We start from the raw sequence: 23,433 nt of genomic DNA on the forward strand, positions 1-23,433 counted from the left end.
AAGGAGAAGGTGGTTCATTCTCTGGGGTGGAGAGTGATGGTCAGGAGATGTGACAGCAGGAGTCCTTTGTGAGCTGAATCTTTGAAAAATAGGTGGCTCTCTGCTGGGTGGATAAGACACGAGGGTATTCTCGGCTACCGGAACAACGTAAGCCAAGAGAAGGGGTCATGAATCACCCTGTGCGTTGCAGAAATCGTTCATATGGTTGGAGAAGCAAGGGAAGCGGTGGGGCTGGAAAGACAAGGGCCAGGCTATGGAAGGGCCAACAGGAAGTGATGTGGTCAGTGCATCTTAGGAAGGTCATTTGGGCAGCTTTGCAGGTGGTGGTGGTTTAGCTTGGGAAGTTGGAAGACTGGCAACAAGAACACTGATGGGAAGACCGATTTTACCGTGAGTGAGAGAGCACAGAAAGGCATAGCCCAGCTGGTGTGAAGAGCGAGACAAAGCGCAAGATCCTAGACCAAGAAATCACATAATCGGGCTCCTCCTTAGTTATGAAAGACTTGAGAGAAGAGCTTCTAGGTTTCTGACTTGGTTGACCTCGTGGCTGGTGGTGTCCTCTCCCCAGTAGAGGACAGGGGAGGGATGGAGTGTTGCCCTTTGTGATCTGTCATTAGCCGCTGGGACAGCTACGTTGGAACCATCCTTCTGGGAGTCAGATATTTGTGTCTGAGGCCCAGGAAAGAGAAATCAGGCATAAGATACAAGATACCAAGCAAACACATTGGTGATACCTACAGAAAACCTCAATAAGGTGTGAATGGAGCACAGTGAAGAAAGGCGAGCAAGATGAAACCAAAAGAACCAGCTCATGGGGAGCCTGAGCTCCAGAGTTTGCAATTAATTCGTAGGCAGTAAATTTTTTTTTGCACGTACTTACTTTCTGAAGGAAATAAGTAAACGCTACCTGAACATTTCACCCATTTGATGTTAGTGGGAAACGTAGACGTGTGTCTGGTGGGTTCATCTGCAGATGGGGTGGCACAGCTGACTTGGCTTTGCCCCCCTTTGCAGCTGTTCCCCTGAATCGGGCCAGTGCGCATGCCGACCGCACGTGATCGGGCGTCAGTGCAACGAAGTGGAGTCTGGTTACTACTTCACCACCTTGGATCACTACATCTACGAAGCAGAAGAAGCCAACTTTGGGCCCGTAAGTAGGGGGGTGCTGGGCAGATGGGAAAAGCCATGTTTGGGGAGCAGTAATGGCATATGCACAGTTCATAAGGAGTCCATATAAAAAGTATTTTTACAGCTCTTGTCAGTGGTAGGATCAGGACCATTCCTTCTTGGAAGCTGTTCTATTTATTTTTAAGCTTATTGATTTATTTTGGGGGTGGGGGACGGCCACGAGCAGGGGAGGGGCAGAGAGAAAGAGAATCCAAAACATGCTCCACACTGTCAGCATAGAGCCCGAGGCGGGGCTTGAATCCACGAACCATGAGATCATGACCTGAGCCAAAACCAAGAGTCAGACGCTTAACTGACTGAGCCACCCAGGAACTCCAAGCACAGTCCTATTTCACGCCAAGTAAATCTGTAACTCACAGAGACTTTGGAACATCATTAATAATGCTTCTGGTAGGTTTTTTGGCGGGGAGGGGTGAGTAGTTGTTTTTCATTGGTCCACTCCTCTACTTATGCTCCAAAGTTCTTGTTGATCTAGTATAGCAAATACTCAGAGAAGACATTGCTTTCTGTTGCTGTCATTAGCCATCCCAAAATTCAGTGGCTTGAATGTACGTCTGGCACTTCAGCTGGGGTGGCCAGAACAGCTGTAGGCTAGCTGGGCCTTTTTTTTTCCACATGACCCCACCCCCAAGAAGCTGCCTTGAGCTTCCTCACAGCATGGTGGATTCAAGACCATGAGACTTATTACATGGGGTCTGGCGTCAAGGAGGAGGAAAGAGAGAGACACTGCCAGGTCTCTTAAAGACTGGGCTCCGAAGTTTCAGAGGTCCCTTTCTCAAATTCTCTTGGTCAGAAGTCACAAGCCCAGAGTAGATCCGAGGGCAGGGTAACACAGGTTCCAACTGTTGGAAGGAGAGCTGAACGCCTATGCATAGAGAGAATGAAGCACTTTGTCTTTGGAGGCAACTGATCACAGTGGTTCTACGTGATCCTGTGAACACACTCAGATGGGTGCTTGGGGTAACAGAAACTGATCGATTTTTAGTCTCGGTGACCATCAGAATGAACTCCTCTGCGGTGAGCCCTCGTGATGGTATGAAGTTTCTTCGCTTGTACTTGGAGCTTGAAACGAATGCCAGTGAGAAAGGCAAATACATCCACTGGATACTGGACGAGCCTTGTAGAAAATCTGGGAAATGGCTCGTCACTCCTCGGCTTGCTTATGAAAGCATTTGGGACATTCCCCCTCCTTCCTTTAGGCTCATTCCTGATTATATCATAGAAGGTGTCTTCCAGGCCCTCGGAGCCTCATCTCCAGTGTTCCAAGACTACCTCAACCACAAAACCAAAGGGAAACCGATTCCTCTTTATATGTCAAAAACTTACACACTCTACTGAAAAACGTGACTGCAAGAGATGGGTGTAATGCCTATGGTTTGGACCTTTGGGTGACTTCAGATTTCTTTAACTGTCGTATTTATTTGAATTCCATTTCAAGTAAAGCCTGACTACTGCCCCCCCTTGTCCGCAGGGGATCAGCATCGTGGAGCGGCAGTACGTTCAAGACCGGATTCCTTCCTGGACGGGAGCCGGCTTCGTCCGAGTGCCTGAAGGGGCTTATTTGGAGTTTTTCATTGACAACATACCATATTCCATGGAGTATGACATCTTAATTCGCTATGAGCCACAGGTAAACCTTCCGTGGACTATCGGGGGTGGTAGAAATCTCTTCTTCTAATGGACACGGTTTTTGTGAAATGTGGAGGTTGCATTAGCGTAGAGGAACCCCTCTGACTTCATACCCCCATGGAAGTGAGAATGTACATTTTTCTCGAATTAAGCTTCGCAAACTTTTAGTGATTCGTCGTTAGGCGCTCAGCCTTGCTGACGCCTGAGGTGGTGATGTGTGAGACCCCCTCCTTGACATCACAGCCTGCGTAGCCCAGGCTTGGATGCATACCCCACCTTTAGCAAAAGGCTGAAAGTGGAAGGTGCAAGACCAGAGAGGCAGACAGTCCTGGAAGACAGGCTCACAGCGGCCCAGCTGTGCCAGCGGGTGCCAACACGTCCCATAAAGAATCGGTTCTAGGCCTTAAAACAGAGATGGAATTTTGACATAAAAGGAAGTGAGGAACGGTGTGGCCAGGGGGAGAGCTTTGAGAGTGTGGAAACGCAGCTAGATAAGGGCATAGGATTGGCAAGGATGCTAGGATCAGCAAATGGGCTTGGACACTATATTAATAGGGGTTTGAGCAGGGGATTGTCCTGATCTGAGCTGTGTTTCCAGACACAGCTGGAAAGAGGATTGGGAAAGGCGGGGAGGGTCGGGAGGCTGTGTCTCGTCCTGGTGAGACGAGATTAGGGCTGGAGCTAAGACAAGAGCAGAGGAAATGGTAAAGAGGGAAAGGAAATGCAAGCAAGTGTTTTTCATTTAAACTTGGCAAATGACCGATTGGGAGAGGTCTTTGTAAACAGACAGGCAGCAGCGGCCAGTGTGGATGCTCCTTTGATGGCTTGCTGCTTCTTCTAGCTCCCCGACCGCTGGGAAAAAGCTGTCATCATGGTGCAGCGACCTGGAAAGATCCCAACCAGCAGCCGATGCGGTAATACCATTCCCGATGATGACAACCAGGTGGTGTCCTTATCGCCTGGCTCAAGGTCAGTGTGACACTGGTTTGCAGCTCAGGAGAATGAATATGCAAATTGTTTTTTTGTCCCTGGTATCTTGCCTTGTGTGTTGTCCAGTTAGCATTTCCGAGCCACAGCCAAACATGGGCAATTGCCTTTCTTCCTTGGCAAGGATCTATGTAGATCTTCGACTGATGGACTGATGGATTGGACACTTAAAAGCTGACTTTCTGTTGTTATTTTTCCCTCTCGTTTTGGGGCAGGTATGTCGTCCTTCCGCGCCCCGTGTGCTTTGAGAAGGGTGTGAATTACACGGTGAGGTTAGAGCTGCCTCAGTACACGTCCTCTGACAGCGACCTGGAGAGTCCCTACACGCTTATCGACTCCGTAAGTGGAAGGTCATTTCTGACGTGAAGGTCATGGGGGAAAGGCTGGGCAGAGAGGGTTCATCTATTCCCCCAGAGGATTTCATGGAGGGGTAACATGGAGAGCTTAGGTACAGTCATTCTTTCTTGCCTCTAATGCCACTTTGCTTATTTATTTTACTTTATGTTATTTTATGTTTGTTTTTTTGAGAGAGAGAAAAATCACACACGAGCAGGGGAGGAGGAGTGGGGGTGCGGGGAGAGAAAGAGAGAGAGAGTAAATGAATGAATCTTAACTAGGCTCCACGCCCAGCACAGAGTCCAGCTCCCGTCTTGATCCCACGATCCTGGGATCATGACCTGAGCTGAAATCAAGAGTCTGATGCTCAACCAACTGAGCCACCCAGGCGCCCCTGATTTTAATAAAAACTCTGCCGCCTGGAAAGGATTTACTCAAGCTGATTGTTGATGAAAATAAAAAGTATCTTAAAAATGGCATTGCAAAAGCCATCAGGCTCTGTAAGGTATCTCTAAATTTTTTTCTGGCAAGACTATTTACGAGCGAAGAGGTATTTACTGTATTGAATGAGTCCGAGTGTTTTCATTGCCGGAGTCAAAAAAGCATTTGGGGCTTTCACGTGTTGGCTCTTTTCAGTTGACGACACAGACACCACCGTAAGAATGCTCTGCTGTTCCTCTTTCTCCGCAGCTTGTTCTCATGCCGTTTTGTAAATCACTGGATATCTTCACTGTGGGAGGATCAGGGGACGGGTTGGTCACCAACAGTGCCTGGGAAACCTTTCAGAGATACAGATGTCTGGAGAACAGCAGAAGCGTTGTGAAAACACCAATGACCGACGTGTGCAGAAACATAATCTTCAGCATTTCTGCCCTGTTACACCAGACAGGCCTGGGTAGGTATCCCCGACCCCTCTTTCTTGACAGCTAGGAGTACTTGGCACCGCGAGGTGTGTTGGAAGGCATGCCCTCTAGTTCTGTGGCAGGCAGGTGGCAAGCACAAAGGAAGTAGTGTCTCAACTGTGATTTGTCTTTTCTCTTTTTCTTTCTTTCTTTTTTTTTTTTTTTTTTTTTTAGAGAATATTTTAGTGATGGGGCACCTGGGTGGCTCAGTCGGTTGAGCATCCGACCCTTGGTTTCGGCACAGGTTAGGGTCTCCCGGTTTGTGAGTTCGAGCCCCACGTCGGGTTCTGTGCTGACGGTGTGGAGCCTGCTTGGGATTCTTTCTCTCTCCCGCTCTCTCTGCCCCTCCCGTGTCTCTCTCTCTCTCTCAAAATAAATAAACAAACTTTAAAGAAAAAAAAACAAAGGAATATTTCAATGATAGAGCACCACTATTTTAGTGATAGATGCAATCGATATTCAGGAAATACACACGGTGACGAGGTGCAAAGCCATGAGGACACTGCATTTCTGTAGGTAGGTGGGGACTTGGGATGGAATCAGGGAGCATCATACTACTGAAGTTTGCTTTTCTCCCTGAAAGGTCATACCGCTCCCAAAGGTCACTGGCTTTTGTCTACAGTCCTGTGCTTATTTGACCTTTGAAGGCAAGGGGAGAAAAACCTTAATGACTTCCTTCCGAGAAAAACTGCTTTTATCTGCCAACTCCGTCTCCTGTTGGTTCCCGCCTGCTCATCATAGGGATGACATTGTTTGAAATGGGAATTCTGAATAAGCCAAGGTGGTGAAGGGGAAGGATCAGGGCAAGCCCAAGGAAAGGGGTGGTCCAGTTCACAGCCAGTGTGACTGGCTACATGCATTGCTTTTTTTTTATATATATATATATATATAATGTTTTAAAATCTTTATTCATTTTTGAGAGAGAGAGTGTGTGTGTGGGGGGGCGGAGGGCAGAGAGAGAGGGAGACACAGAACCCAAAGCAGGCTCCAGGCTCTGAGCCATCAGCACAGAGCCCGACGTCAGGCTCGAACTCACATAACACGAGATAATGACCTGAGCCGAAGTTGGACGCTCAACCGACTGAGCCACCCAGGCGCCCCATGCCACGCTCCTCTCTCTCTCCTGGGGTCGGCTGCTCCGTGTCTCAGGTTCTGACCTCTCTCTCCCCTGCAGCTTGTGAATGTGACCCCCAGGGCTCCTTAAGTTCCGTCTGCGATCCCAATGGAGGCCAGTGCCAGTGCCGGCCCAACGTGGTTGGAAGAACCTGCGACAGATGCGCCCCGGGCACCTTCGGCTTTGGCCCCAGTGGCTGCAAATGTACGTTAATCAGAATTGTCACGTATCTGTTGAGATGACCTGGGAAATACCGAGCTGGGCTTTGTGGCTTTGGAAGGCAGGGCTTCCCTCCGCAAAACCCATCGCCTGAGTCATGAGCGTTCTGAACCGGGCACGGGAGTGCTTCTGTTTGGGGGTGTGTTTGCATTTAAGGAATTTCTCAAGGCGGTTCCACCCTCGCCTGTTCCTTCAGCTTGTGAGTGCCACCTGCAAGGGTCCGTCAACGCTTTCTGCGACCCCATCACTGGCCAGTGCCACTGCTTCCAGGGGGTGTATGCTCGGCAGTGTGACCGGTGCTTGCCCGGCTACTGGGGCTTCCCCAGCTGCCAGCCCTGCCAGTGTAACGGCCACGCCGACAACTGTGACTCTGCCACCGGGGCGTGCTTGGGCTGCCAGGACTACACCACGGGGCACAACTGTGAAAGGTACGTGCTCACCACCTCTTTTTTTAGTTTTTTTTTTTTAATGTTTATTTATTTTTGAGACAGAGAGAGACAGAGCATGAATGGGGGAGGGTCAGAGAGAGAGGGAGACACAGAATCCGAAACAGGCTCCAGGCTCTGAGCCATCAGCACAGAGCCTGATGCGGGGCTTGAATTCACGGAACGCAAGATCGTGACCTGAGCTGAAGTCAGACGCTTAACCGACTGAGCCACCCAGGCGCCCCTTTTTTTTTTAATTTAAATTTTTAATATCTCTAGAGGAGTATAGATGTCTAGAACACGTATAACCAGAAAAGAGTAAACGTGAAGGTCTAACATTTCACATTATCTTACGATGCAAATCACAAAAAGTTTTTATTGTGTCATCATCAGAAATTATAACCACTGCTGGATGTACATATAAGATTATTGCTGCATGAGCATTTTTGGAGTGATCAACTCAGCGGATTTTTAGTAATCCGAAACTTCACAAAATCCCCTTTTTTTATTTTTATTAAAAAAAGTTTTTTAATGTTCATTTTTGAGAGAGAGAGCAAGTGGTGGAGGGGTAGAGAGAGAGGGAGACACAGATTACGAAGCAGGCTCCAGGCTCTGAGCTGTCAGCACAGAGCCCGACACAGGGCTGGAACCCAGGCACCCCAAATCCAGTTTTTTTTTAACCAAGTTAGTTAATGTAGTATAATAATGATTTCAGGAATGAAATTTAGTGGTTCATCACTGACATATAACACCCTGTGCTCATCCCAACAAGTGCCTTCCTCAATACACATCACCTATTTAGCCCATACCCCTATCGACCTCCCTTCCAGCAGCCTTCACTTTGTTCTCTGTATTCAAGAGTCTCTTATGGTTTGTCTCCCTCTGTTTTTATCTTAGTTTTGCTTCACTTCCCATACATTCACCTGTTGTGTTTCTTAAATTCCACATATGAGTGAAGGCATATGTTTATTTTTCTCTGACTAACTTATTTCGACACTGTAGATCCATCCACATTATTGCGAATGGCAAGATTTCATTCTTTTTGATGGCCAACTAGTATTCCATTGTATATAAGTACCACATCTTTATCCATTCGTCAGTTGATGGACATTTGTGCCGTTTCCATACTTTGGCTATTGTCCATACGCTGCTGTAAGCATTGGGGTGCATGTGCCCCTTCAAATCAGCATTTTTGCACCCTTTGGATAAATACCTAGTAGTGCAATTGCTGGGGTGTAGGGTTCCTGGCCTCTTGAAAGCGAAGAGAATGAGATCATTTTTGGCTGAGCAAACAGCATCTTAGACCAACACCAGGCAAAAGCTCCAGCAGACTCCAGAAGGTTTCATTTCTGACCACCTCAGTATTTCCTAGGAACTCAGTCCTTTAGCTAGCCCGTAGTTGATTCCTTCTATGCGCTGGGCATTGTGCTGGCACTGCAGAGGCAGCAGAGAACAAAACCAACGTGAGCTGCCCTCCTGGGGTGCCATCCTAGAGGTCAGCACAGACCTGGACGGAAATCCTGTCTCAGCAGATTCTTGCCCAGGACCCGAATTCTGAAATGTTAATGCCTAAATTGGGTCAAGGTAGAAACCAAATCCGAATAGAATTAATCAAATTTTAGACGGCTTTTTGGTTTGAAACACATTATGCAGCTACAGGTTCTGGGAGACTGTAGAAAATGTGCATCAGTATACCTGTTCTCCAGGTAGCAAATGAATTGAGTAATTTTTATGACTCTAAAGCATACCCCACTGGGTATAGTAAAAGAGGACCTACCTAGAACGTACCCCTACTAACGGTACAGCCAAGCTCGGTAGATGCGAAATAATCCACGTGGAAAAATCACATGCTGGTTTACACTGTTCATCACTAAATAAAGGCAGATGTGCTATGAGAACCTGATTTTTCTGGAGTAAATAGTCTTCACCTTTTACCTCAATAGATTTTCTGTCTTTTAACGTCCATCCACACTATCTGGGACTTTTGTTTTTAAAATAGCAACAAATGCTTCAGTCAGTGGGAAAATTGCTCATCGGATGAGAGAGATATTGTCCATGGAAAGTGAATACGTGATTGACTTATGGCAGAAAGACGTGCCTGGGAGCAAATACACGGTTCCCGGCTCTGTGCTAGAGTAGTTGGTAGTCAAGAATTTGGAGGTTCCAGTAAACTACTCCTTCAAATAAAAGTTACTCCTTCCAAGTACAAAAGTGCCTTGTAAGAAGATAACAAGGAGACAGTTATACAAGTCTTGAAAGGAAGAAATTAATATATTGATGGTGTCGGTTTTTTGCATTAAGTTTTTCATTCTTGTTCTTTGGAAGATGGAGAATAAGTTTGAGAAAGACCGACAGATGAGAAACTTAGATTCAAAAGGACAAGGGGGGGCCTGGGTGGATAAGTCAGCTAAGTGTCTGACTTGATTTCAGCTCAGGTAATGATCTTGGGGTTTGTGGGATCAAGCCCCGCCTTAGGCTCTATGCTGACAGTGCGGAGCCTGCTTAGGATTCTTTCTCTCCTTCTCTCTGCCCTCTCCTGCTCTCTCTCTCTCTCTCTGTCACTCAAAAATAAACTTTAAAGGGGAGCCTGGGTGGCTCAGTTGGTTAAGCGTCTGACTTCGGCTCAGGTCATGATCTCACGGTCCGTGAGTTCGAGCCCCGCATCAGGCTCTGTGCTGACAGCTCAGAGCCTGGAGCCTGCTTCACATTCTGTGTCTCCCTCTCTCTCTGCTCCTCCCCTGCTCATGCTCTGTCTCTCTCTGTCTCAAAAATAAAAAAAAACATTTTTAAAAATTAAAAAAAAAAAAACTTTAAAAAGGACAAGAGAGTGGGGTGGGGAACACAGGTGGTTACCCGCCCTGCGGGTGTGAGATCCAGCATGCTGGGCAATGAAGTGGGACGAGCATCTGTGAGAAGAGCCTACTTGATATTTGGGACTGTTCTGGGTTTTATTTGTAAAGCGTTTTGTTTCTTTTAGGAAAATGAGGGTGTGGGAGGGGGAGAATTTTTAGCCCTGCGTTTGGATGACAAAGCTTTATTAAAATATCTGGGATTCTGTAAACCAACTTCTTATCTTTCTTTTTTCTTTGCTTTTCTCTTTTCTCTTTTCTTCATTCCAAGAAGATCAGAGTTTCAATCCTGTGAATTTAAGAAGTAGCCCTTGGTTCAGCTCACTCCCAAGGGGGGAAGTGGTGGGAGAGGCAGGAAATGAACACTCAGTTTCTATCATGAGGTAGTTGGATGTATTTCACCTAGAAAAGCCTCATAGAAAACTTTTTCAGAGCCTGTCATGCAAAATTGCTTCACCTCTGCTGACTTTCCCAGCACATAATCTGGGAACATGTTCTTGTATCGTGTCTGTGTCTAATTAAATAGAAGGTTAATTTCCACTAAACAGCTTTGCCTTCTATTTCCTCATCTCCCTCCCTCTGCCCCATTTAAAAAAAAAAAAAAAATTCTGTCTCAAAAGGAAAAGAGCAAAACAAAAACAAGCCATGGAAAACAAAATGAATTGGCAATGTTTAGACCTGAGTTCCAGGCTCAGCTCTGCTTCTAACCTGCTCCATGACCCTGGGGGAGTTAGCTCACCTCTCTGAGTGTCCCGCCGTCGGCAAGTACCATAACCAGGTTGGGTTAGATGATCTCCAAAGTCCCTTCAACCTTTTACGTTACAGGAAGTGAAAAAGTAACCCAATTAATCACTCATGTAGAGAAGCAGCATCACATAGAAGAATTCTTGCTTCAGACAAGTCAGGAGGCTGAATTCAGATCCTGGCTTATCAGTAACTGGCTGTGTAGGCCTTGCGAGTCATTTAAGCTCCATGGATTCCTGATCTGTAAGGAGAGGAGTTGGGAGTTGATAAATGACATCCCTTGTGCGTCTCTTGTTTGAAACCATCTGACAGGGGTGCCTAGGTGGCTCAGTCGGTTAAGCGTCCGAGTTCAGCTCAGGTGATGATCTTGCAGTTTGTGAGCTCGAGCCCCGCATCGGGCTCTGTGCTGACAGCTCAAAGCCTGGAGCCTGCTTTGGATTCTGTGTCTCCCTGTCCCTCTCCCACTCCCCCACTTGTGCTCTCTGTCTCTCAAAAATGAATAAATGTTAAAAATTTTTTTTTTTAAACTGAAAAAAAAAAAGAAAAAAGAAAAAAGAAACCACCTGGAAGGCTTAAGAGTCCTGCTGCTGGAGCGCATCCTTATCAGCTTTGTTACTGGTAAAGGCTGGATTGCAGAACATTCCACCATGGGCTTGCTAACTGATTCCTCACACCTCTGGGGCATCGACAGACGATCACATGCTGTCTTCCCACCCTGCACCCACCCCCTTCTCCAGACCCTTTAATGCAAGGCAGAATGCTCTGGAAGGCAGGCAGCTGGTAGGACAATAGGGTCACGTGAGGAGATGTATCTCTTCTTCTGGGGGTGGGGGGGAGGGGGAAGTGAGTTAGGGTCCTACTGCAGTGACTCTGCAGATGTTATCCCCAGACCAGCAGCATCAGCATCACATGGAACTTACTGAGTTAGAAATGAAGGGATGAGCTTGCAAACCGTTTTAGCAAGCCCTCCAAGGGATTCTGATTGGTGTTACTGTTGGAGAACCAGCGCCCTAATGGAAAGTTCTCCCAAGCCAAAACATGAGGAATGGGGAGTGAACGTTCCCCAAGCAGAGAACACAGTTTCTAAGACTCCTTCTTGTAACAGGTTTCTTACAACTGTGATTCATGGCCCTCTCTCCTCTGTGACTGATGCAGGTGCTTGGCCGGTTACTATGGCGATCCCATCATTGGGTCAGGAGATCACTGCCGCCCTTGTCCTTGCCCAGATGGTCCCGACAGTGGACGCCAGTTTGCCAATAGCTGCTATCAAGATCCTGTTACTTTGCAGCTTGCCTGTGTCTGTAATCCCGGATACGTTGGTAAGTAAGGTACAGACTTTTGGAGGAAAGGATGTGTCATATTTATGAGTCTGGTTGTTGGTAAAGAAAAAAGATGAAGAGGGAACCAATTGAGTTTCATTTTTACAATCCTTAGTTACACCTGAAGGGAAGGTGAAACACAAAAGATGCTCTTTTCCTGTTGGGCATGTGGAGAAGAGAATTCTCGAGTCTCCATGATGATGTTATAATACAAAACAGGATAGCAAGTTCACTTAAATCCATGAGTGACTCCCTCAGAATAGTTTTCCCTTACTAAGCAGTAGGAAGATTATCTTACATTTTACTTTTCCACTCCCTTATCCAGGTCCTGGCAGAAGGGTCTCAAGGTAGTGGTGAAGTGGCCAAACAGTGGGCGGAAGGAAGACAACTGCCATCCCCAGATGGCCCCCAGATAATGGAATTGGTCAAAGCTAGATGTGTTCTTTGTGGTTTATATTATACTCACCATGATCTGTCAACACTCAAGGAGGACAGTTCCTTGTGAAAATAAGCTCCCTTTCATTTCACCCTTGATGCCACGGTTTCAGATACTAGTTACCCTTCTTCTTAGCGGAGAAATATTGGCACACGTGTCAGGGTTTCAGGATTTCTTAGGGAAATCCGTCATCATGAGGCACCCCATTTTGCAGGTTGCTCACGCAGGAGCGGTGATTTTTTTCCGTTAATGTAATGTTTGCATTAGGAGCTAAGATCAGTGAAGCTTTACGCTGTTAGGTGGTGATTTAGCTCCGAATCGGCTCCACCTATGGAATGAGAAGCTGAAATGTCCTGTTACAACTCTTGCAACTGGGCATGTCCCCACTGTGGCCTCTGAGCCAGGGTGCCGCCATGTTGCAGACTACAAAATTCTTCTTGCCCCTGGCATCTTGTCCCTCCTAAAGACGGGGTCATCCCGGGCTCTGGGAGGAACACAGCACTGCCTGGGGGGGTACAGGAATGTCGGCGGGGTGGGGGGTGACTGGACTTTTCAGTCAGCAAGCTGAAGGGGTTGTGCTTGGTCACCAGGCTCCAGATGTGATGACTGTGCCTCAGGCTTCTTTGGCAATCCCTCGGATGTGGGGGGCTCCTGTCAGCCTTGCGAGTGTCATGGCAACATTGACACGACAGACCCGGAAGCCTGTGACAGGGAGACCGGAAGGTGCCTTAAGTGCCTGTACCACACGGAAGGGGACCAGTGCCAGCTCTGCCGACTCGGGTACTATGGGGACGCGCTCCGCCAGGACTGTCGAAGTAAGATACAGATTCATCTTGCCCGCTTAGAAGGACTTCTGCCTTCTTCTTCGTCATCAGGGGATAATGACATCTTGAGGTGTTTGTTTCGTTTGGGAAAACCCTTTTAGAGTTTCTCCTCTGACAAAAGAAAGATGAGATTGACTTTTTTTTTTTTTAACATACTCATTTTCTGGCAAGACTGAAGTCCCAAGATGTAACTCAGTGCCTGAGGGAGAGAACCGGAAAGAAAACTGTGTAGCTGTGTCACCACGATAAGTGCCACCCAGTAGAGTGTATTGATTTATATTCTGCCCTTGAACTTGCCGATGGGCTGGGGCTCCTAGGTCCTAAATACCTACTGGGGTCCGTACCTTTCCTCGTGTCATTGATGGGGAGAGCCTTCCCGCTTAAGGGGAAGGAAGGGACATCTCTGAAGTGTCTCCAGAACATCTCCTTCCTCTCTTATCAGGAATCAGCCAGCATTTCTTCCTCTGCTGCTGCTGCACAGCCTGGGGCCCCATAGTGTAGACGCCAACATGCGTGGAATGTCGAGGGCCACCGGGACTGGATTCCCCCACCAGCTTAGAGGGCTTCTACCTGCTTTGTCTGACACGTTCATTACCGCTGCTCCCTGCCAAGAATTTGAAATCACTAGATATCTCAAGTCCCACAGCCGACTTCTTGTTATTTCCAGTTAAATCCTCAATTTTCAAATGATTTGCCAGCAGCTTGTTAAGTCTGAGTATTTCAGAAATGCTGTTAGGCAAAATGTGTCATGGTGCCCATTCACCTGGGATATGTCGGAAAGGTCTGCGTCATAAGAACTGCGAAAGAACAGCAGTTTTAGTGTTTGCGGGTTTTTTTTTGGTTTTGTTTTTTGTTTTTAATCCCTCCATTCCTTTCCTTACTTGTTTGCATCTCCAGGCCAAAATCTGGAGAGGGAAAATCTTAGCCATGAGAAGGTAGCGAACTTTTGCATCGCACTGGGTGTTTTGTGAATTTTAGGAACTTGATGCATGTGAGTAAATACGATCCCGCTGTTCCTTTACAGAATGTGTCTGCAATTACCTGGGCACCGTGCAGGACCACTGCAACGGCTCTGACTGCCAATGTGACAAAACCACCGGTCAGTGCTCGTGTCTTCCTAATGTGGTTGGGCAGAACTGTGACCACTGTGCGCCCAACACCTGGCAGCTGGCCAGCGGGACCGGTTGTGACCCGTGCAGCTGTGATCCCGCTCATTCCTTTGGGCCATCTTGCAATGAGGTGAGGCGCTGTGAGGGGGTGAGGCTGTCATGGCAGAAGGAAAGGGTCTCACCTGTAGGAGTCCTGCCCGTCGGGTGGCTTGGCCCCAGTTAGAGAAGGGCACCCCCTCCTCACGCTCGCAGCCTCACCTCGGAGCACACGGCTTGGCAAACACAGCGCAGACTGAATATCAGCTCTCACTTGGTGGCTCGTCGGGGATGACCTTTCAGTCACACCCCGCTGTGGTGTGGACCCCCATGAGCACGGACAAGGGTGTGCTATATCTCCTCCATACCAGGCTGCTGAATCAGACCCTTTTCTTAGCTGTCCCGCCTGAAAGGAAGCCAGCGGCTGTTTCCGGCACTGCAAAAGGTGCTGTTGTTTCCTGAGGCACCCTGAGAATGAAGGGCTCCCCGCGGCAGGTGACTCTCTCAGGGTGGCCTAGGTCTTTAGCGGTTTGTGAAGAAACCTGTAAATAAAGCCTAACGTGCTCTGGGCCTTTCCAGCCCGTGGTACAGAACAGCAGGGAGGAGACGCTGGCATGGGGGCCTGAGCACCCAGGAGAGAAGTGAGATTCGCTTCTCCCATCAGGATGTAGGGGTCTTTTCAGGCTAACAGTCCAGTCCCACCTGCCCTAACCGGCAGCCAAAGAAGAAAACACACGCTGCCTCCCGCCCAGCAGCCCGTGTGACCGAGGTGTGTTTTCTGGCCGCAGTTCACGGGGCAGTGCCAGTGCATGCCCGGGTTCGGAGGCCGCACCTGCAGCGAGTGCCAGGAGCTCTTCTGGGGAGACCCCAACGTGGAGTGCCGAGGTGAGGCCGCGGGCATTCTCGGTTGGCGTTGGATCAGGGCGGAGGGAGCAGACAGGTGTCTCCCCGAGCTTTTTGTCAACTCTAAAGTAGAACACCAGTGCATTTATTTCTGTGCTTTGTTACAAAAGAAACTCGCGCTCGTTGTTTGAGAAATGACTGGGGTGCCTGGGTGGCTCAGTCGGTTGAGCGTCCGACGTCGGCTCGGGTCACGATCTCAGGGTTCGTGAGTTCGAGCCCTGCGTCAGGCTCGCTGCTTTCAGCCTGTCAGCACAGACCCCGCTTCAGATCCCCCTCTGTCTCCTCTCCCCCACTTGCCCTCTCCCAAAAAATTATTTTAAAAAATAAGAATAAAAATAAAAATCTAACGAACGTAGCCCTATTGAGAGCGTAGGTAGTAAAAGCAGGCCTGCATTCCCCAGGGGGTAACCTTTGTCTCTGCACAAAGCCGTGCACACACCATGAAGACACACAGAATGGCTTTTTTAGATGCTTTTAACCAAAACGGGCTCATATTAACCATGTATTTCCGCAGACTGACTTTCCCCCCTCTGAACAGTATCTATGGCCAGCTTCCTTACCAGCACACACAGAGTTAAATGCCTGCTCTGGTAAATTCGTCCAATTCCAATGCGTCAAGTGCACTCTGCTGACAGCGAAAGCCATCGGTGTGTGTGCCCCCGTGTGATGTCCCCACCAGTGGGAAGCAGAGGGCAAAGTCCTCACATCTTTACGCACAACAAAAGAATAGGTGACAGGCACTCTAGGTCTGTTACATGTGAACAAAAGCCAGATTTTCACGTAGGCTTATGATAAAACTGAGTACGAGGGAAGACTTGACATTTTCTTGAGAACAAAAACTTGTTGAAATCATGTGAATCGTAAGGGTTGCTTAATTTTCATGCTGTTGCAATTTCAGTTTGGACCTGCCAGATATTTCCAAATGTTTTCAGATCTTAAAGGGAGAGCATTTGTGGAAAGGATTTTAATGGACTGTTTCTATTCTGTTTTCCTGTTTTTTCTTTCCTACTTGGGTTTTCTTCCCCATGTTCCACACTTACAAGTATGGAAACTATCTCCGCAGTTTCTTCACTGGTCTTGGATATATTTTCCTTGTTACACGTCTGAAATTCTAGGTCCCTATTGGACTCTAAATAAAAAGTGACCTTTTTGTTTTTTGGATGCGACTATCACAAGAAATGATACAGATGTTCAAGTTAGTGGTTCCCTGAGTATCTCCTATCCAAGGTCAGAAACCGAGATACTAAGTGTTCCTTCAGAGTCTGCCCATCTGTTCCTTAACAAGGGGGGAGAACCAACCCGAACAAATATCAGATGATTTGTTTTTCAACTGAGGCTTGGTCAGAAGGGTTCGTACCAACATCATAGGTTAAGGTCTGTTCCACAGAAGAGATGATCCTTGCAGTGTGGATGGACTAGGCCTTCTCCACGCATCGTTCTTCAGTCCAGATGTCGGTTCCTCATGGGATCTGATTTTCTCACTGCCTTTAGAAGGTCCGTGACATTCAGTGAGCTACTTGCTCTAGGTTGTCTCCCTCAAGTGAAATCCTGTTTAAAATACGGTTTCTCCAGGGCCATAATCACTCTTCTCTCAGATCCCTCAATCTCATAATGCCCCCAGGGCTTGATTTTCTCCAGGTAATGGTTTTATCATGGCTTAGAGCCTGATTCTCCCAGCGTGGGTCATGGGGAAAATAGCTTGCTGACCTTTGGCTCTGTCTAAGCTTCGTGCGCACGAAAAGCCTGTTACCCGGAGCTAGAGTCAATCAGAGAATTGTTCACTTGGTGTGCAGAACTTTACTCCTCACCCTTTCATCTTTAAACTTTTAGCTCTCCATCTGCCAGAGGAATCGTGGCTTATAGGAACAGTGTTCTCTTATTCAGGTCAAAAGTTAGATCCTGTTTTAGAAATTTTGCAAAGAGTGAAGTCCGTGACATCTGCATCCACCAGTTACTTTGTTTTATCCAGCAGAGAGGTCAATCTCGAAAGTGTTGGGACCCAAACAGCTCCTAATCTGTAAAGCTTCCAGAGAGAGAAAGAAAGACGTTACTTAACAGTGGCTGGGGGCGGGGAGGGGGCTGGTCACCGCATCACAGGGCCTCGTGTGTCCAAGATGGCAGTGCAGCAGGACTAGTGTGATCGGATGAGACAGGGGCAAAAATTTAGCAGCACCTGGAGTTTGGGCTTTGGATGGACTAGACTATCCTCACAAATAGAAATAGGGGGTGGACAAGTTCTAGAAGGGACGGGGTCCAACAATGAGTAGGGACAGGAATAGGTATCAACTAAAATTAGATGGAACCGTGGGGGGAAAATATGTGACCGCTTTTCTCAAATTAGGTAATTAACTGCCAAAGAGTCTTCAATTTCAAATCTTTCGGTTGGAGCAGGGCACACATTTTGACTTTCTGGTGCCACTTTGTAAACAGCATGCTTATAGGAAGACCCAGGTCATAGCTAAGTTTTCCCCTTATGGAAAAAAATGTGGTTGTGTAAAAGACAAATGAGTTGAGCCTCAAACTTATAACTTGTTGAATGTTCCTATTGTCCAGGCGGGTTGGGGCTCTTGGCCAGTCGTCCGAGTCTGAACAAGCCCACCACTGTGCTGGGGACGGAGAGAATCTCGTCCACCCACCAGCAAATGTGCCGGAGAAAGCCTCAGCTTGGAGTGCCACATTGTGCCCCCTCAGGAGTCAAAGGGTCACATGTGGAATCATTCTGTTGATTCATAGATCGCGAAGGGAGGGCTTCTGGCTGTTGGAAAAGGCCAGTGTCTCTTAAACCAGCGCAAATTGGAAATGTCGGGCATAGGTGAGAGGTTCTGGGTAGTGGCCATGTTCCCATCATGCTTGCTTCTCATTTCAAAGTGTTTTTAAAAAATTTTTTTTTCAACGTTTTTTATTTATTTTTGGGACAGAGAGAGACAGAGCATGAACGGGGGAGGGGCAGAGAGAGAGGGAGACACAGAATCGGAAACAGGCTCCAGGCTCCGAGCCATCAGCCCAGAGCCTGACGCGGGGCTCGAACTCACGGACCGCGAGATCGTGACCTGGCTGAAGTCGGACGCTCAACCGACTGCGCCACCCAGGCGCCCCTCAAAGTGTTTTTAATAGAAAAATTAAGTGCATTCCTTTGCTCAGGCATGAGTTTTTAGAACACTTGTGCTCTTAGGCTGGGATTCATTTATAATTACCCACCTTGTACTTTATTTGCTGTGTGACTTGGGAAATCAGACTTAATTTGATTCTTTAGAGAACCACAAATACTCTTGTTAGTAGAGGGAAGCCTTGTCTTCCATGATCCTCAGCACAGCCTGTGTCTCCTGGAGGGTGGGCGAACCAGGGCTCAGTCAGCAAACCCAGCCCCCTGCCTGGGCGCGATTGTTTATGTACCGTCTGCGGCTGCCTTCGTGCTACAGAGCCAGAGTTGCGTAGTCGTGACAGAGACCATACGGCCTGCAAAGCCTAAATATTTACTATCCGGGCCTTGAGACAGAAAGCCTGCCAACCCTTTGACCAGCCAGCCAGCTCCTTTCTGCAGGTAAAGTCGCTATTGCCCAATTTTCATCCCCAAACCGAAGTTACGTTAGCAAGACCGAAAAACAGGTGGGGCCGAGGAGGCGGAGAATTTAAAGCGAAATCACATTTAAGAGACTAAAATGTTTAGATGTCCCTTGTGGTGAAATGGAAGTTCCTGGGTAAAGAATCAGCAAACCTTTCGGCATTATAGCAAATCCTGGAGCCCCGTGTTACTTTGAGGCAGGGTGCGAGACAGAAGAAAATAACCCCGTTGCGTGAATTTAGGATAGAGCATTTTCTTTGCTTTTCTTTGCTTTTTTTTTTTTTTAATGATTATTTTTGAGAAAGCGCAAGTGGGGAGGTGCAGAGAGGGGGACGGGATCTGAAGCAGGCTCTGTGCTGACGGCAGCGAGCCCAGTGTGGGGCTCGAACTCATGAACTGCGAGACGATGATCTGAGCCCAAGTCAGACGCTCAACCGACTGAGCCCCCGGGCACCCCAGGATGTCGCACTTTCTGTGTCCCAAGGCAGATTTAAGTTTTAGGAAGAAGGCTGGATATGAACACAGTACTGAGCATGGCCGTCCGGTGGGGAGTGGACGCAGCAGAGAAGCGCCAGGCGCTGGCAGGCCGCCTGAGGAAATGGCGCACGTAGAGTAACCTGACACAAGAGGCAGGAGGAAAGCGGTACGGACCTTTCCACCTGTCAGAGGAGGCAAGAGCCGCAGGATCTGGAGCCCTTCAGCAAGGGGCCGGGGAGAAGGTTCGCGCTGATGGCCATCCGCAGAGAATCTGCGGTGTGTGGAGTGCTTGTGGGGACATTCTGTGCCTGCTCTTGGTTCTATCCTGACAGCAGAGAATCTGTGAGGACACATGTAACCTCCACTTCACAGCTGAGAAATCTTAGGTGCAGAGAGGTTAAGTGAGTTGCCCAGAGACAAAGCACAGGTGAGGGCAGATCTGGGCTCTGAAGTCAGGTCCACGTGACCCAGTGTCCCTGTTCTTTGCCTGGGCCTGTGATTCCTGATGAAAGATATTTAGAAAGAGGAGTTCATGTCCTGGTTCAAGGACAAGAATGTAGCAGCGAGGCTGTGGGGGGCGGGGGTGCCCTCAGGAAACCATCCATGGGGACCCATGGGGAGATTCGGTTTTACCAGACTGTGAAAGCCTTGAACGCTAGGCCACTGGGGACAGACTTTGCTCAGTTGCTGGAGGGCCCCGGAGAAGATAGTTATACCTACTGATAAAGAGACTGAGGTTTCCTGTTCTGACATTGACCTGCCAGTGTGTTCCTCCAGGCCTCAAGATCTATAAAATGGGTGCATTATAGGTCATTTACCTATCTCTTAGAGATCACATTTTTAAATGAGGAGAAAACTTGGGAAAAACAGAGGAGACCTACTGACCACATAACCGAGAATGTATTTACAGAGGAAGGTGGAATTCTTATGGCTCATCAAAATTGATGACAGTCTTGTTTTATTTTATTTTTAATGTTTATTTATTTTGAGAGAGAGAGAGCAGGCAGTGGAGGGGCAGAGAGAGAGGGAGACAGAGAATCCCAAACAGGTGCTACATTGTCAGCACAGAGCCCAGCTCGGGACTTGAACTCACAAACTGTGAGATCATGACCTGAGCCAAAACCAGGAGTCAGACCCTCAACTGCCTGAGCCACCCAGGCACCCTGATGACCATCTTGGTTTTTGTTTTGTTTTTTTTTTTAATTTTTTTTTTTTTTAACGTTCATTTATTTTTGAGACAGAGACAGAGCATGAACAGGGGAGGGGCAGAGAGAGAGGGAGACACACAATCCGAAACAGGCTCCAGGCTCTGAGCTGTCAGCACAGAGCCTGACGCGGGGCTCGAACTCACAGACCGCAAGATCATGACCTGAGCCGAAGTTGGACGCTTAACCGACTGAGCCACCCAGGCACCCCCCCATCTCGTTTTTAAAATGCTAGTCTTCATCTCCGTGATTTGTTCACCTTAAAGGTGAGGCCACAACTTCTGCTAACCACTTTCTTCTTCTTTCCAAGAGAAAGTTTTTGGTCCTCTGCCAGAGAATCCCATTTGTTAGAGCAGTGCTGAGCTATAGGTCCACCCGCGCCCCGAGCCCTTCCTCTGAAGAGAGGACACAACCCTTGGCCCTCGTCAGAGATTGCCTGCCTGGTTAGTGTGGGAGTCTTAGACCCCAGCGTACGTGAGCCAGGATTGGAGGGTCTCCTTCGCAATTTCGGTGTCCGTGAAGTTGTCAGTGGACAGGTGAGAACCAACCTTGCTGCTTCAGCGGGACATGCTCTTAGGGTAGGTCCTTTTATGAGGTTGTAAATGTGGGCTTTGTAGTGCTTGCCTCGCATGCGTCCCCAGGAGTCAGGGAGGGAAGCACGCGTCCACAGGAGCTTAGTGGTTTCCCTGCTTCGGTTTGAAATGAAAACCTGATGCATGTAGTCTTCGGGTGCCTTTCCGGGGTTGAAGTTCTCAGTAATGAAACTGCAGTCTGTGAACTCCATCTGTGAAATTTGACTCTTTCCAATCAGAGGAAAGGAATATTGGTCAGTTCAGCTAAACTGGTCCTGTCACTCCACTCCTTAGAGGGCTGGCCTGGACTATGGCCCTATCCCCAGAGAAAGAGGAAAGCCCTCAGGGGAGTGCATTTGCCTTTTATTTTTCTTTTATTTGACTTTATTTTTTTTTTTAAGTAGGCTGCACGCTGGGCATGGTGCCCTCATTGCTAGGGGGCTTGAACCCACAACCCTGAGATCAAGACCCAAGCTAAGATCAAGAGTCAGATGCGTAACTGACTGAGCCACCCAGGCACCCCTGCACTTGCCTTTTATTTATTTATTTTTATTTAATTTTTTTTTAACGTTTGTTTATTTTTGAGAGGGAGACGAAGCCCGAGAGGGGGAGGAGCAGAGAGAGAGGGAGACACAGCATCAGAAGCAGGCTCCAGGCTCCGAGGTGTCAGCACAGAGCCCGACACAGGGCTCTAGCTCATGAGCCGTACGATCGTGGCCTGAGCCTAAGTCTGATGCTTCACCAGCTGAGCCACCCAAGCACCCCTGCACTTGCATTTTAAATCCTACAGTTTGGGGCCAGGGTCTGTCCCTCAAAGATGCCCACGACAGAATGAGAGCAAGAAGTGCCTTTATCACTGAAGTAAATAAAAAATTATTAGAGAAATTAAAAACTAAATGCAACATGTGCACCCATCCCTTGCCCCAAGCATGAAACCAGTAAAAACCTCTTTAGGACTGAATGAATGTGTGCCTTTGCACTATCTATGGGAAAGAAGGAATTTTCAAAGCAAAGTGAAAGCGTAAGCGCCATCTGCCTCAGGTGTCCCACGCCTGGGAGAGATGACCAAGCAGACACAGGTCTACTGGGCCACCTAGGGCCCCCATGGGTCTGCCCATTGGGATGAGCGGGGCAGGAGCAATCCCATTTTTACAGATGGTGTCATGTATTCCTCTTCTTACACAGGTCACTAGGTTTGTGCGTCAGCCTACATCGGTCAGCTTCCAAGGTCATGACTCTGCCCCGGCTCCACCCTTTGAAGGATGAACACATCACACACACACACACACACACACACACATGCTCTTGCTCTCTCCCGCCTCCTTCCTCCCTGCCCCCCCCTTCCCCATTCTCTCTCCCTTTGTCACCACCCACCCCCCACCCCCTCTCTCTCTTTCTTCTCCCTCCCTCCCTCTGTCTTCCTCTCACCCCTACAAGCACACATTCACATACAAAAAGAAAGCTAGAACAGCTAGCAAAGTAACACCATCCGTCCTCCTCAAAATGGGATCCAGTGACCCTCAGTGTCAGCAGCACCTGACATCCATTAGAAACACAAATTCTCAGGTCCCATCCCAGACCCACTGATTCTGAATCTGGGTCTGGGGAGTTGGGGGAGCAGTCTGCGTTTTTGTGAACCCTCCAGGTGATTCTGATGTACAGCCAATTTTGACAGGCTAGGACTTAGATGACCCACGTAACTTTCAGCTTTCTGAAAGATGGCTGAATTTTACCAAAATGACATGGAAATCCATTCCTAAAACTTAAAGAATGTAAACTCTTCATTATTCAATTTCTTTCCATTCTTCTGATCTCCGAAACTGTGAAGGCTGTGGTTTCCCACACCTTCCCCGTTGTTTCTCTGGGGTGTCACCTGGTATTCCACTAGAAGACTCGATGGTCAAATGTGTTTGGGATACAACTGGGTAAAAACATGAAATAAGGCTTCTCCTGTAGAATTACTCTGAATCTTCAATACGCTGCCGTTTGTTTGGAATCTTCAACAGGATGATTTTTCCTGAATTTACTGATCATGGAACCCTTCTCTCCGGGAACATCTCCTGGAAATAATGGTGTAGGGAACACATGTAAAGTTATTCATAGCTCATTCAGGCTGCTCCCTGACTCATGGGCATGTTCCCCCCAAAAAACAGGAAAAATGAAACATGCCTGAAATGCCTGGAAAGAAACAATATACTTAATGGAAAAAAAAAAAGTTTAGTTTTGAGAACCCAAGGCACTAACGGAATGCTATGTTTTAAATCCCAAAGGTTGAGGACTAGAATATTCCATAGTTTAAATCTTTGAAAAACTCATGTTATTGGCAAATATACAAAGATAAACACAAGGCCCTGACAGGTTTTCTTTTCCTCCCCTGCCCACAGTGGAAATGCGGTCAGGCAACACTCTGGGCAGGAAACGCCCAGACACTTGCACGGAACACAGAAAGTGATGATGATAAAAATGTTTGAGTGCTTGCAATGAGCTAGATATTCCTCTAAGCGCTTTGGAATTAAGCTGTTAATGAAATCCTGAAAGCGATCCTGTGTGGTAGGTGGGATCCATCGTACCCATGTGGAGGCCGTGACTCCCGTTTC

The 23,433-nt window shown here is 47.9% G+C and overlaps 1 protein-coding gene across 1 annotated transcript in view; it reads left to right on the forward strand.

Annotated features, from left to right (window-relative positions):
* LAMB1 (laminin subunit beta 1) overlaps positions 1–23,433 on the forward strand; it is a 74,362-nt gene that overhangs the window by 33,068 nt on the left and 17,861 nt on the right. The window contains exons 13-23 of the mRNA XM_049641327.1: positions 1,015–1,150; positions 2,660–2,818; positions 3,659–3,786; positions 4,020–4,143; positions 4,831–5,035; positions 6,217–6,360; positions 6,572–6,803; positions 11,549–11,712; positions 12,739–12,963; positions 13,997–14,211; positions 14,906–15,002. Coding sequence (XP_049497284.1) covers positions 1,015–1,150; positions 2,660–2,818; positions 3,659–3,786; positions 4,020–4,143; positions 4,831–5,035; positions 6,217–6,360; positions 6,572–6,803; positions 11,549–11,712; positions 12,739–12,963; positions 13,997–14,211; positions 14,906–15,002 — 1,829 coding nt within the window. The remainder of the gene's footprint in view (positions 1–1,014; positions 1,151–2,659; positions 2,819–3,658; positions 3,787–4,019; positions 4,144–4,830; positions 5,036–6,216; positions 6,361–6,571; positions 6,804–11,548; positions 11,713–12,738; positions 12,964–13,996; positions 14,212–14,905; positions 15,003–23,433) is intronic.

Source organism: Panthera uncia, chromosome A2 (assembly GCF_023721935.1).
Source record: "Panthera uncia isolate 11264 chromosome A2, Puncia_PCG_1.0, whole genome shotgun sequence".
In the NCBI taxonomy this organism is placed as follows: domain Eukaryota; kingdom Metazoa; phylum Chordata; class Mammalia; order Carnivora; family Felidae; genus Panthera; species Panthera uncia.